We start from the raw sequence: 15,092 nt of genomic DNA, 5'->3' as shown, positions 1-15,092 counted from the left end.
AGCTATTGTTTATTTATATGTCATCCCTCCATCCGAAATTAGCAAGACAAATTTAGATATTGCCTCGAGTACACAATGCAAATCTTTGCTTTTCTTCTGTCCTTTCCATGTCAAGCACCACACCAACAAACAGTAATCATGAGCAATCCCATTAATAGGGATTGAGTCTGGGGAATATAGGCTCCTATTCCTCTAAATAGCCTGAGGGTGATGATTCATTTACATCCACTAGGTACTTTTCCACAAAAGAATCACTTTGAGGAGGCTTGATCCCAGCACTGACCTCAGCTTCATGTGGGCACTGACAGGTGAGGAGTGACAGGTGGATGCTGTTGGACAAGTACAGGCTGTTATAAAAACCAACTTTACAACCCCCTTTCCCAGCACTGCTCTTTCCAAGGGCTCCCCTCAAGAGATATTATGGCAGGACAAAAGCCAAGTAGTTTTAAATAGAAAAGAAAGTTTATATTTTATTTGTTTCAGATAATCCCTGGTGGATAGATTTGTGAGGAGCAGATTTGCAACTGGCCTAAGCAGTGTCAATCTCAAATTAAGCTCACTGAACTTGTGAGAACTAAGAGTTCACAAAGAAGTTCTGTTTGGATTTTGCTGTGTTAGAAAGGGAATTCCAGGCTCGATCAGCAAAAGATGTTGAGGGAAATAAATGTCAAAATTTGGCCTAGAAATCTTGGTCCTGCTCCTTTAAGTCTTCTACTTAATGGCAAAATCCATAGAGATTTTAGCAGGATAAACACCATTCCTGAGTCTGGCATACATATGGGGATGCTTGTGATCCACTCTGGGGCCTATGAAAACTGGGTCCATCAGCCAGTTTTATCCACTGGGGTAAATCTGAGGGGTTCTAGACATCCTGCAGCTGAATAAAGCTATTTAAGCTCATTAGAGGCAGGTTGTTTCCATTTGGACAGGCAAATGGTGTTACTTGGAGTCAGCACTCACAAGTTAAATTGCAAGGAGTTTGTAGGGCTGACACAAAGAGCTGTGCAGCACCTTGGAGAAATGTGCTGTGCTGTTATGGAAGATGATACAGGAAACAGTTAAGATTTGATGTTTTCATTTTCAAATTGAGCCCAGGGACTTATGGACTGAAAAAGTAGGAAGACACTTGTCCATCAAAAATGCTTACTAACACTTATAGCTTGTTTTAGAAAGCACTCTAAGAAATTCCCAAGGAACAGAGACACTGCCTGGGGGAAGTACAAGTTTCTGCAGGAAATGCTTTTTTTTTCCCCTGTACTAGAGCTCCTTGAACATACTCAAATGTGGTGGGACAGTCACAAAACCTAAGACAAGAGTGCTTTTAAGATGTGTGTCTTGTTAAAAGAGCCTGGTTACTGGTGAGCTGAAGACCTGGTTATCTTTATGTTGTCAGAGAGACTCCTTGGAAAATCAGTGATAATCTACAGGAAGGAGTTACAGCTTCAAGGGAGAGGTTGTGTTCTGCAACTTGATCTTGCATACAAAGGGCTATACTAATTGTGGACCTGAGTAAACTGACTTCAAGTCCTTCTGTGCTAGCATACTGATGGACTTTGTGGACACTTAGCATTTTGGATATGAAGTTTTATGATGATGGTAATTTATCTCTTCACAGAATTCATTAAATCTGTGTTGTGGGTATTGTTGGTCTTTTTATCTACTGGGGGAAAAGCATAAAAAATAACAGAAACTGAGACATAGTCAAAGGCCAGCCAAGGAGAAAAGCTGCCATAGAGACTGGTGGATGATTCACAGTTTTCAAATCTTCCTTCTCTGTCATAAGCATTCTGTTTCTTGAGGGAAAAAAAAAAAAAGTAAAACCATTGCTGTGCATCATTGCCATGCAAAAAAAATGTTTCAAGAAGGAAACAAATGTTTAGAGAGTTGACTTGGCTAGAATTTTCTTTGCTCATATACTCTTGATACATCAGTGCTTAAACTTTTCATGTGTGCATGAAGGGGGGACAGGGAATAATCAAATGTTAGTGAAGATGCCCCCATCTGTTTCATTATCTGAGGGTGTGAAGATGCTCTTTAGCTCACATAGTCCTTGCTCTTTCAGTTGCCACGTGGTCTCACTGCCCAGATTTCACATCCAAACCAACTGTGAAGAATTTTTTTCCCCAGCACATGCAGGAAGAGGATTCCCAGCCGTTCCATAGTCCCATCCTTTTTGCAGAAGGCAAATATGCAACAGAGCCAGGTGCTATTTAAGTATTCCTTTCATTAAGACTTGAGGGCTCTTTTCCTTTATTTATGAAATAAATGCAGGTCATCCCCTGTCACCCACATCAGATGTACTCAGTCCCCACTTGAAGAGCAAAAATGTTTTTTCTCCAGTGCCCTGCCCTCCTCCTACTCTTAGTGCTCCCTGGAGCAGTCAAAAACATCCTCACCAAAAATCATCTGGCAAGGTCACCATCTGGGTACAGGAGAGGAAAATGATACTCTGTCCCAGCTGTGTATCTGGAGTGCATTTAATGATGTCTGACACCAGAGTATCTGTGTGCCTTGCTGTTCTGGAGGACCCACATTACACCCCTGGATGCCATGGCCCAACTTACACGTGGGAAGCTGTGACCCAGAGGGACTAAGTGACACTCAGGGTGACAGTTGAGGTGCATACTCTGTCATGTGTGTGATGGCACAAAGCATAGAAACTGCTTTGCTGATCAGTTGGAGCAGGGACATCCTTTGGATGCTGGGGAGTAATGGACAGAGATGAGAAAGCAAGATGTAAACAGATGTTATGGTAGTGCCAAGAGACTGGAGTGAATAGGCACTGCATTGCACTGAGGCCATTTTACAACTTCTAGCTCCTGAGCAAGCTGTCACAAGTCACTCGAGTGCATCTGCACTGAGCTTCATTGCGTGGTAAAACAGTCAGCTGCTCTCTCTCTCTCTCTCTCCAGCCCAAGCTAGTGGCTTAATTTATGGTTTGTCCTTACTCTGAGTCACCCTTACTTAAATCATCCCATACCACCACACTCTGAAGTCCTTGCAGATCAGTAGCATTTTGGATTAAGACTGTTATGACCCCTGATGATGCTGATTTATCACTGTTCTCACTCATGTTGTTTTTCTGTCTTCCCCACTGCAGATCTGCGCAGGATGACCGCTGGCTTCATGGGCATGGCCGTGGCCATCATCCTCTTTGGGTGGATTATCGGCGTCCTGGGGTGCTGCTGGGACCGAGGCCTTATGCAGTATGTGGCAGGGCTTCTCTTCCTCATGGGAGGTAAGGATCGTGGTGTTTGAAGAAATGCATTTTTCTTGTTGTTTTCATGTTGCCTCTTTCCACATGCCCCTCTTTTCTAAGTCACTGAAAATATGTTTTCAGAGTTGTTTTGCTTGATCTGGACTTGGTTTCATTCCAAGCTCCTTCTGGTGCATATCAAGGATCACACATAGTTACATTTAGCTTCCATCACAAAACTTGTCTAGAGTGTCTGTAACTCATGGTAGTAGAAAGGGTAATCTGAGTTTTTTAGTACAGTACTCCTCTGTTGGATGTAACACTGTCATTTAGTAAGCTCAGTAATAAAAATCCAAGGATTATGCAGATGTTATTCCCACCACTATCCAATTAGACAGTGGGACACTTTGATACCTAGAAACTGTGCTGAGGGTTATAATCTATATTTATTACTCAGTTGTTCTTGAGTCACATGTAACCTTTAGTTTATATCTCTCTTTCTTTTCTGTACCTACGAAGAGCATTCTCTGTTTTTCTTTTCCCACTCTTCATACACTTTCTTGTAGATTTCTCTCTGTAAGAACAATTATCAGTCTAGCAGCCTTTTCTCCCACCTGTTCCTGTTTGTGCTTGCCTTTCTCAAATATGGATGAGAAGGACCATTCCCTAACAAGGTCTAATCAATGCCTTGTATAAGTGGTGTGATGGTTTCCTTCCCCTGCTGGTGATTCCTTGCCTGCAGTATGTTGTGGTTGTATTTGCTTTTTTCATGCTGCATTACATTGGAGGCCCACAGTCATCCAGCAGTTGGGTGAGACATGCAGACCTTTCTCCACCTTCGTACTTTCCTACTGATGCTCTCCCAATTTACAGCAGAGGTTTTGTTTATTAATCCCCAGGTACATGCCCTGACACTCTGTGCTGTTGAACTTCTTCCCATTCCTACTATTCCAGCCCTCAAGGTCATCCAAAATTTCCCATGTAATGTACCAGCCTTCCTTTTTCAGTTAGCAGCAAATTTCAAGGGACAGTTACTTGAAATGAAGGGTGTGAAAGTCAAGTCCCAGACACATCTCTGGGTGAATGTCTCAAAGTGAACACCACTACTTCTGTTCTATCTTCTTTTCTCTGCTGCTGATTTTTGTTTAGCTGGGTTTTTGCCCTCCGGGCAGATCATCACTTCAGTGCATTTTATCATCTGTTTATCTGTACTGTGGTGTGACATAGATCAGTGTGTGACATACAGAAAAGATTCTGTAGTCCCAGAAGAAGAGTTAAGTGCTGGAGTAACAAGTATTTATGTTCTAGTGATGTTGTGCTGATGACATTAGACATCAGTTCTCTCTGTGCCCACAAACACATTTGAAATCTGCCAGGACCTTGTGCAAGCACACACTGGTCTTCATGGGGATGTCTGTAAATGGTTTGTTGTGGTTGTCAAAACATTATAGGCCATGGCTTGGCAGATGAGCTTGGTGTTTCTTATTTATTGAAAAGCCTAGTTTGGGGGCCATTTTGCTCTAATCTGCTCAGGTATCTGCATGCTATTTAACTTACTACAGCCCAACATTCAGATTACAACATTAAGAGTATACTAAATAAGTACAGAAAACTTACATTTATTAGAAACTAACTATGTTTCTATTAGGAAATTATCATTTTATATGGGTTGGTTTCCAGTGCAGCTGCAGAGATTACCTTTTAGCTCAAGGTTATTTGTGAGTGATTTAAAAGATGACTGATAAAGTTTCCAGGTGAAAAGAGATTCAGTTTTAACCACGTGTAGTGGAATGGGTCACTCACAGCTCACAAAGCCATCTTTTGGGGTGCTCAAACAACACATATTTCAGTGGAGGTGGAGCCAAGGTCCCACAACTGGGAGCAGCCTCAGTCATCCCCATGGAAAAAGCAGCTCCTTCTCAGAGAGCAGTGGCTCTGCAAAGCTCTGGAATCGTGGGTGCTGGGATCACCCAGCTGCACAGGAGCTATCAGTGCAATGCAGCTGCTAAATGTGTTATTTTTTACGGAATATGCAATGAGACTATGAGGTGGGGTTATCTCTGGGCTAAGCAAAACTATTTCTGGACATCCTAATCAGGTGTCAATGCTAAAGGAGGATGTGGAAAGAATGGGAGAGGCTTGCAGAAGAGCTACAAAAATGTGGTTTGTAAAACAAGAAAAAGACAGCATGCTACAAAAAGCCAATTGCTTGAAAATGTTTACCAGAAGGTTTGTAATTGACTTGAACACAGAGTGGAAGTACCTATGCAGTAGAAAACCATCTGATAGTAGCATGCTCTTTGCATAGACAAAATAATAACCAGATGCAGCAGTTAGAACATAAAACTAATTTAAATGAGAGGCACCAGATTATTTTATCTGCCAAATTCTGTCAAGATATGTAATATAACAAATAAAGATGTGCTGGGAGGAGATCAAACTTATTTTCTGCTTCAATGCAGACACGTGGATCAGTATTACCCAAAGGTTACCCTCTTTCTTGTTTGCACAAGTCAATAGCAACTGCTAAACTGATTTCTTTTAACAGCAAGGGGGCATAAAGTAACATCTACAAAATGAAGCAGTCAGTTAATAAATACACAAAGAGAGCCATCTAATCTAAAAGTCAGTAGCTATCAATGTTTTCAGACGGTCATGTGTTACAGTCATTCCTTTTACAGACAATGAGTCTTTTAAATTAAAGTTTTTTATTGCTGGACAGTGTTTGAATACAAAACTGTTGCTTCTGTCATGCCAAAAGTGCTGTCAACATATTACTGTGCTGTTTCTTAAAATGCATGGAGACAGAGTGCCTCTTAGTTTTGCCATTTTCTCAGGTTCAATAATGAAAAACTGCTTAGGAAGGTTTCTGCCATCTGATCTCACTGCAGCTGAGAGAAGACTGTGTTCAACTGGTAGCCATAGAATCAGACTGAAATCTAACCTTCCCTTCCATTTTCAACACCACTTGTCTTGGCTACACTTGTAGCATTTGTCCTGTTGTTTTTTTTTTCTAGGCAAATACCTCTTTTTCAATGCTTAAACATTGCCAGCTTAACATATCTATGTGGTTTGTCCCCTATTGCCCGTAACTCTTTGAACAGAAAATCTCAATAGAGCACTGAGAAGCGTGCTATAATAATCTAATAAGACCAGACATGCTTTGCTTGGACCTCTGGTTCTTTATTATATTTACCAAACAGTCCTCTTGCTAACCCATGCGGCAGTGCCTCATAAGGACTTTGCTTGATCTAATTTCTCAAGGGAATTGCTGAAACAAGTCATTTATGAAATGCAGGCCATTATTTGGTTTTTAGCTCATCCGGAATCCAGGACAAGTAAACTATGATTTAGAGTCTGTTTTACACTGCTATTCTGCATGTTTTATAACAAGCTAAAAATTATTAATAATTCATCTTTTCTGTTTAGTCCAAATGTATCAACAGCAATCACAGATCCCTTATGGCTTCCACAGTTCTTTCCCATAATTTTTGGTATTTATTGTACAATTTATACTTGGATTTCTTCTCTTGAACAACAGTGTTTGCCTGACCACAGCAGGATCTTTTTTCAGTCCCTCATCTTCTACAGAGCCAGATGGATACTGTAAATTATGTTTAGCACTTTTTATCTCACTTTGCATGATGGTACTGTTGCACAGCCTCCTATGTCACTGCTGTTACATTCCAGTATTGTCAGTATCATTTTACTCTGCAAGGTGGGAGAGGTTCCCTTTTTGATAGTTTCTTCTTATGGAATTGTGCTCTTAATTTTCACTGTGATTAGTTCATTTTATTCATCTTACTTGAGACTGTTTAGTTCTATTTAATTCTACAAAAGTGGGTCACACTCAAATTATACATGACTCCAAGCATATCCTCTTGCAGGTTCTTGTGTTTTCTCTTCATGAAAATTACTGAAAATCTGTGCACCAGTAAAAGCTATAATCAGTAATTTTGTAATTTTATAATAATTTCTGGAACTTCAGTAGCATCTGTAACACTACTTCTAAATGTCAGAGTCCTGTGCCAAATGTGATTCTTTCATGCTCATAAGTACCTAGACTAACAGGGATTCAGTTAAACATCTACCTGAGGAAATGCATGTGGGATATTTTATACATTGTGTTTTGGCCAAAGCAAATTTATTTGCACCAAAACTATGCCTTTGCATTTTCAAGTCTAGATGTGGCCACCTCATCAGTTCCCAGGAAGTGGTGATCACATTTTCTTTCTTTGAGCCGTGTTTTTGTAAGTATTCAAATCCTTGACTAGTTTGGGTTTATTATCATGGCAAACCTGCCAATTCTTTTGGTTGGTGTCTTCACACCCTCGACATCTAATTTAGCCAATATTGTCAAGGTCAAATGTTAGCTTTAGTTCCAGCTCCAAAGAGCTGAGATGCTATGAACTGGCACACTGGTAACTCTACCAAGGTAAATTCCACAGTCCCCAGGAAAATCCCTTCTTTCAGCTCTCTATCAAGTTGTTTGTGAATATTTCCTGTATCATGATCAGCCAGCAAGCTGATCCATCTAACCCTACGTTTCTCTACCTGCTCTCCAGCACATTCATTTTTCAGCATCTTAGGTATGTAGTCTTGCATACCCAACCTCATCACATCTTCTACTACTGTACTTGCTTTATAAAATCATCTTTTAAAGGCAATCTCTGATGGCCCAGGTCAGCTGATTTCAGTCAGCTGTTTTGAAATATTATATGGCTTGCATTATTTCTAATTTGAGGGCAGGGCTAACTTCTTACTTAAATACTTCAAAGCCCTTTTCCTCCTCATCAGTGCCTGCTGTGGGGAAAGTGGGGTGGCTGCCTCCTGGTGGCATGATCCAGTGTTTTGGCAGTAATTTCATCCTCCCCCTCTCTAGCTTGTGCACCTCCCTGCTGAACTGCTGTCTGTTGTCCCAGCTGGAAATACAAAATGGAACTTCCAATATCATGTTCTGGTACTTGCCTCAGCACACAGTTATCCCTGGCCTAAGCTACCTCACTTGCCTGACAAAGAATGACATTTTATCATTCTTGTCAGAGCTCTGTCCATGGGCTGCACATCCATGTATTTTCCTTTTCTAAGTCTGTAATTTGTACTGAGAACACATTTCAGTGAAATAGTTAGGGGTTTTACTGCATGCCTAACAAGGCAGCCCTTCAGGGAGAGACTTCTGTGTTGTCTTATTTCGTTCCAAATTTACTGCAAATGAATGTAATAAATCATCTCTGCACTTGTTTACTCTTTTACCTGTTCTCTTCACTCTTATCAGGTCTCTGCCAGTTTTGTCTTGTGACATACACCTTAGGATGACTTTATGGTTTTTTCTCCGTTTGCTAACAATTTCCTTAGAGAAGCATGTAATTTTACTAGCCTTGCAAATATTCATTATTCTTTGCAAAGTCAAGTGAGTTTCTTGCTGTAACCTTGCTTTGAGCCAGTTAGAGATTTTACCATTAATAATTCAGTCTCTAATTAGTCTATTTGGAAATTATTCCAGCTGTTAAATGCCCTCATATGTGATTTGGCTCCACCATGCAGATCTGTAATAAAATGATCTGGAGTCACATATAGCAGCTCATTTCTTGTCTTTCCTAGTGATATTTTTGCCTGAGGTACTGGGCTTGGAGCTTTGCTTGGGAGTCTGAAACTTCCTTTTCTACTGGCACTGAAAGGCCTGGAAGTCATGCTGTACACATATAGTAGTAGTATGGAGTTCTTCTGGCCTGATTTTTTGTTCTAGCATTTGCTTTCAAAAAATCAGGAATTTTTTTCATCCTCTCTTCCCTTGTCATCAGTGGTTATCTGCCAGTCTGAGGGTTTCAAGTGCCATTTGCCAGTTCTACTTTTGCCACTGGTTTGGGCTTCATCTGACCCCCTCTAAGAGTCCTGCAGAGACATTTCTCTCTGTAGCCTGTCCATACGCAGAGGACCTAGGTCACGGTTAGAAAAAGCTTCAAATCTTTCCCACAGCAGAGGTGATCACCTATTCATTCCAATGCTGGCTGCTGCAGTAAAGTTAAGCAGGCAGGAAAGATGTGTGAGAGGGAATAAAACGTTAGGTTGTGCAGGTGTGTTGGCATAATGTAATGTCTTATTTCAGATATGCAAGGGAGAATTTTTTAAAGAAATAAAGAAAATCCCACTTATGTATGCTATGTGTGTGTTCTTTTTTAAAATTTTAAACTAGAGAGAAATAGCTTTTAATAAGTAATTTCCAGCCTTCTCAGAAATACTTGCAAAATATTCCTTTCCTCAGTCCAGGGGTAAGGCAAAAAAATGCTTTATTATCCTCACAGCCAGAGGACTGACCAACCATTTAGACTGGGTCACCTTCTCGTGCCCCAGCTGTGCCACGCTTCACGTGGGGCTGTCACCAGGTGCTAGAGGGGATGGGGACACAACCAGGGCTCTGTGCCAGTGCCATCAGCTGTCACAGCACGCTGTGCCCAGGAGCTGATGGCCAGGCTGGGATGCCAACCCCATCAGAAAGTGGGGCTTCAAACCAGGGCTTGGGAGCTGCTCAGTGTAGCTGAGCTGCACACGTCCGTATCCTCTTTCACTCCCACCTCCACAGAGAGCCTTGTCTTCCAAAGTCCCGGCTGTGCTTCCTCCGCCCGTGCTGTGCATGTGTGAGGAGATGACAACAGAGGCATCTGTGGATTTGCAGCCATGGATCGTTACCAGCTGTTGAGTCATTTGAGTCTCGAATTTAACTCGCTGTACTTTGAAAATAGCACGTAACGGTCGAAAATAAGAGTGTTTATTCTACACAACTGTGGTCCTGCCGTCTCAAAATAATCGTTCCACTGCTGAATAATTTAACAAATGGAGCAATTTCATGTAGCAGGTGTAAGGCAAAGCTCTGTGACTGACATCTCCTAGGCAGTTATGAAGTACCTTCATAGTAGCTTCCAAGAGGAAGCAAAAAGAAAGATAAACAAAGGGACATAGTAAGAGCCGTTCTTTGGAATTCATTGGGAAATATGATATGTCCCACATGGCATCTAGGATTTCTATTTTTCATTAATAATCAAGGTTTCTACCCATTTTTCAAAATGTTTACTTGTGGTGACATGATCAACCACAACACTGAATATGGAAGGTATTTCCTGTGATCATATATATTTTTTTCATTTATACAACATTGTTCTTTGAAAGTTCAGTTTCTTGTGCTTCTTCCCCCCAAAAAATGAATATTTTTAGAAAGTATACATCAATTATTTTTTTCCCTATGTAAAGGCAAGTATAAATGCACATGTGTGTGCACAAGTGTATGCTGACAGATCTTAAACAGCAGCATGTGATCTTTAGAAAAACCAAGATCTACAGTAAGTTACTGGAATATGAACTGTGAAGCTTGGGATAAATACAGTTTTCACAAAGGCATAATACCTTTGGCCAATTTGAAGAGTATTTATAATTCAAAACAAGTTGGAAGACTGGAAAAAAATGAGATACCAATCATGTTTTATTCCTGTGGGAGGTTCTAAATTAATGATGACTGCAGAGGAGCTTAAAAATTTGGCAAAACTCCCTACAGACCACTGTGAGAACTTATTTATGTGGATTGACCTCCAGATGGAGACACAGGCTGGTTTGTATCAAGAGATGCCATAAATGGGTTAGGAAAGTGTTTGAGACCAGGCTCAGCACAAGAAAATGATTCCCCCTCTGCCATGCCTCCCCCACCACACACATGAACACTCTGGCTACTACCTGTGCTTTTGGCTAAATTTTGCATTATGCTCTAAAGTGATTTAAGGCTTTGAGTTGGAACAAGCTTCAGTTAATGTACAGCATTAACAGGCTTTAAGTATTTAAACATCTCAAAGGCTCTTCATTGTTTAAAACCCTCAAACACATGACAAGGGTGTTGTGGAAGGCAGAAAAGGAGCTGATGAGGGTCTTTTTGGACCTGTGAGGAGAAGGAGAGCTCAAAACAGTAATGCAGGCTTTATTCCCATCAGAAAGTAATGTCACAAGGCCAAGAGCATTCATATTCAGGAAATAAGAGTCAACTTGTTTCTAAAAATGTCATTTTTTGCTTTTAAAGATTTGTCCCTCTTTATGGGGAGTAGCTGAGGAAATTGGGGTTCTTAACTGTAGAGAAGATAGGCTCAGGGGAGACTATTCCTCTTTACAGCTACCTGACTGGAAATTGTAGCTATGAAGGGGTTGATCTCTTCTCCAAGTAACAAATCATAGAACAAGAGAAAATGGCCTCAAATTGTACCAGAGAAGCTTTAGATTGAGTAATAGAAAAAACCTCTGCACCAAAAGTGTGTTCAAACAGGCTGCCCAGAGAAGGGGTCACCATCCCTGGAGGCATTCAAGAGTTGTGTAGATGTGGCACTTAGGAACATGGTCTAGTGGTGGATTTGGCAGTGCTGGGTTAACGGTCAGACTTGATGATCTTGGAGATCTTTTCCAACCTAAGCAATCCTATGATTTCTTTAAAACATCTCTCCCTGCAGAGTTTGTGGTGTCTCTCACAGACCTGGTCATGTTCCTCGGTCCCATTTTAGGCCAGGTTTCTGGAGTCTGAAGTGTGGCTTTTCTTTTCTTATGTCTTTCAAAACCAGGATACTGACAGGCACGTGTCCAGACACGTACGTGTGGATACGGGTTCACTGTACATACACATGTCCTGATATGGGGTAGAACTGGAACTGCTTCTTCATCCAGATCAGTGAACCATTAGTGATGAGCCTTTAGCAACTGCTACCTCTTGCCTTTTGAATGCTATCTAATTTCCTATTTTCACTCAAACAATAAATATTTAGGAAATCACTCAGGCAGACATACATCCCCTTTGCCATCTTTTGAGGTTAATATATTGCCAGGATGGCCTGTTGAGCATTTCCCAGCTAGAAAAAAGTTGCTCAGCAGATGGCAGGACAAGGCTTAAAAGAGCTGGGGGTCCATGTTACATCTTAACTGCTAGTACTTCTCTCTCCTCTCTGATGCACCAACACATTTTGCATTTATTTATTTATGCTGGCACTCATTTTGAAAAGGAAATAGGAGACTTTGGAAATAGGAAAAATCACTCACTTTCACAATACAGACATCTGTGTGTCACTGCCTATCAGCAGCTAAAATACTCTTTTATAATTTCGTCTTATAACAGTCCTCAAGGGGAATCATAACTCTCATTTACAGCATAAGTTCAAATGCAGAGTTATATCTTTTGTCTCATAGAATATTATTTTCACTAGATGTTATTTTTTTTCCAGTACCTCGGGAATATATCTGATTCTCTAGGTGAATAACTGGCATTGAAATGTTGAAACCTGAGGTAACATCTATAAGGAAACGGGGGTGTTTTTTGCAAGTCAATAACACAACTGTACTGCAGAGTGTAGTCATTTAGAAGTATTGTTCTGTGGGGCTTTTTTTCCCCTGGAAGGAAAGGCTCAACAAGAGAATTCATTGTCAATCCATAGCATTTGATCTCCATGGAAACATCAGCTGACTTCAAAGTCAACCTTCAAATGTGTTGTGGGTTGTTTTTTTTTCCTGTGGCTCATTTCTGATGCTCCTAGATGTCCACTTGCAGGCTGTGGGGAAAGAAATACAAACACAATTTCATTAGCTTTGTACCTGATCATGGGAGGACACTGGCAGTTAGGAGAAGGAGAGAAAAAGCTTCTTTAATGAGGTGCAGAGATCTTATAGTCTGGAGCAAAAGACACGGCAAGTAGTGTATGCGCACCTCTAAATTCACTGTTTTTCTGTCCCAGCTCAAATCTGTCTCCCTCAACTTTGTGTGCAGTAAATTAAGGAGTCAGCTCTGTCTGGCTTTTCAGCAGGAAGAGCTGTTCATATTCCTCTGCGTGTTCATTTTAAGTCAGCTATACTGATTTGTAATTTCTCCCTTACCAGGAGCACCAGTACCTTCTAAAGTTAGGAGAACAGACAACTTGGCGCAGTCCGTGAAGGACATGCAATCAAGTTCCTTCTCAGGGATGTCAGTAGATCTATGGGGGGCTGACAGAAGGTAAAATAAACTAGAAATAAAGCAGAGGAGACAGATTCTGTAGAAATACAAAAGACTTCCCCACCCACAGCCCTGGAAAATGAGTTCTGTGTGTTTTAAAATTCAGTGGTTGTCTCATATCCTTTAATAATGTCACAAGGCCTTTGATCTGTTGTTGGCTTCTGAATTCCAATGGCAAGATGCACCAAAGCCAAAGGAAGACAATGAAAACAAAACTGGCATTTATTATTGGGTTGGTCTTTTTAAAAGGAAATTTTGCTGAGTTGTTTGCATGCCTGACATAAAAGTGAAAAGACTGCACATGCAACAGAAGGAAGATTAATACTGGCATGATTTGCTAGACAGAAAGAAAACCTTACAGAGAGAATGGGGAGGAAATTTCTGTGTGTGGCAGATCTTTTTGTTAAATGCAGAAGCTGAAGCAAGATTTAGATTCACTTTCTTTGCTCCTCAGGTTGTCAGCTCAGAAAACAACATTCCCCTTGGGCAAATCACTGCCGCACTCGCTTGGTCTAATCTGTCTGGACAGAGTCCAACTGGACACTGGAAGCTGCATTTAAAAAACAACTGGAAAGAGCTATAAATGAGTAGGGCCTTCCTCATTTCTGCCCAACCTGGCTCTTCCAGGGCATACAGAGATAAGTAATGCCTGTGTACTTGTATGGGCTACAGAAGATGAGCAGGTATTTCCTCTGGCACAGGAAAGGAGATTTCAGCATCATCCTTTAGGACTGTACAGTGCCAGTCTAGTTTGTTGCTTGCAAGCATTTATGTGGATGATGTAAACTTCATAGGGGTGCCCTTCACTAAGTGGTTCTTGTTGACCAGACAAAACTGCATCTTATTTTGATTTCTGACTATTCTCTCTCATTAATTGCATCAGCACATATAGAAAGGATTTTCTGTTCTTAACAGGTCATCTCAGGGAAACAGTAACAGAGCCCACAGAAATTTGTAGTAAAGATCCTGGAAGTTGTACAAGCAAAAAGTCCTTTGGTCACTTGACACAAAATGAATGGATAGACTTTCCTCCAGCACCTAAAGGGGAAAATATCCAAATCAGGTAGCCACCACCAACACCCCAAGCTCCCAATGGCTTCTTTAGTATTGCCTTCAGCAAAAAGAAGGATTAAAAAGGCATGTGACTAACTATCCTTTTAGATCTGAAAGTATTCCCTCTAGAAGTATTTATAGTGGCACACAGTAAGCAATATGGAAGAAGGTTGCGTTGAATTTACTTGTGCTGTACCTGTTCTCCAGTCTTGTCTTGAAGAAGATCTATCAGTAGACTTTTCAGCAATTTAGGATTTCCTGCACAAGAAAAATTACACTAATCCTCTGAGGCTCCTTCTGAGAGATGTCCAATTTTTTGACTGGAAGAAAATGGTCTTACGTACTTAGAGGTGTAATGAGCTCATTACTAAAAGACCAGATTCAACATGGTGCACAGATTCCTCATACTACAGAACATGTCCCGTGACAAGGCAAATCCAACCTGAATCCACAAGTTTCCCTTTAGCTCTGACAAATGCCTAGGGTGGGAAGCACCTGCCTAAGGTACAGCTTGATACTAAACTTATGTGTCGTCATCTGAGGCAAATCTGAGGTGTGATGGAGTCACTTGAGTTTGTTCAGACCTCCAGTGCCTCTTTCTGTTTAATCTTTTGGCCTCTGTCTGGGTCATGCTGTGAGCTCCACACTGCAGAGGATGAAAGAACCTGCCAGAAGCCTCTGTATGTTGCCAAGCATGGTGCTTGCCAGCACACGGATGGGATAATTTTTCTAACTTTGGATTAGAATTTTTCTTCATTTTGACGTTGAGGTCCTTTCTTTGCTTTCTGCTCCAGTAAAATCGGAATAATATCACAGTACTACAACTGGCATAATTTT

The 15,092-nt window shown here is 41.0% G+C and overlaps 1 protein-coding gene across 1 annotated transcript in view; it reads left to right on the top strand.

Moving 5' to 3' along the window:
• Positions 1–15,092, top strand: part of TMEM178B (transmembrane protein 178B) — a 213,430-nt gene that overhangs the window by 186,709 nt on the left and 11,629 nt on the right. The window contains exon 3 of the mRNA XM_059845939.1: positions 3,101–3,238. Within this exon, the coding sequence (XP_059701922.1) occupies positions 3,101–3,238 (138 nt within the window). The remainder of the gene's footprint in view (positions 1–3,100; positions 3,239–15,092) is intronic.

This window comes from Haemorhous mexicanus, chromosome 5, assembly GCF_027477595.1.
Source record: "Haemorhous mexicanus isolate bHaeMex1 chromosome 5, bHaeMex1.pri, whole genome shotgun sequence".
Lineage (NCBI taxonomy): Eukaryota > Metazoa > Chordata > Aves > Passeriformes > Fringillidae > Haemorhous > Haemorhous mexicanus.
This window is presented reverse-complemented; position numbering and strand designations above follow the sequence as displayed.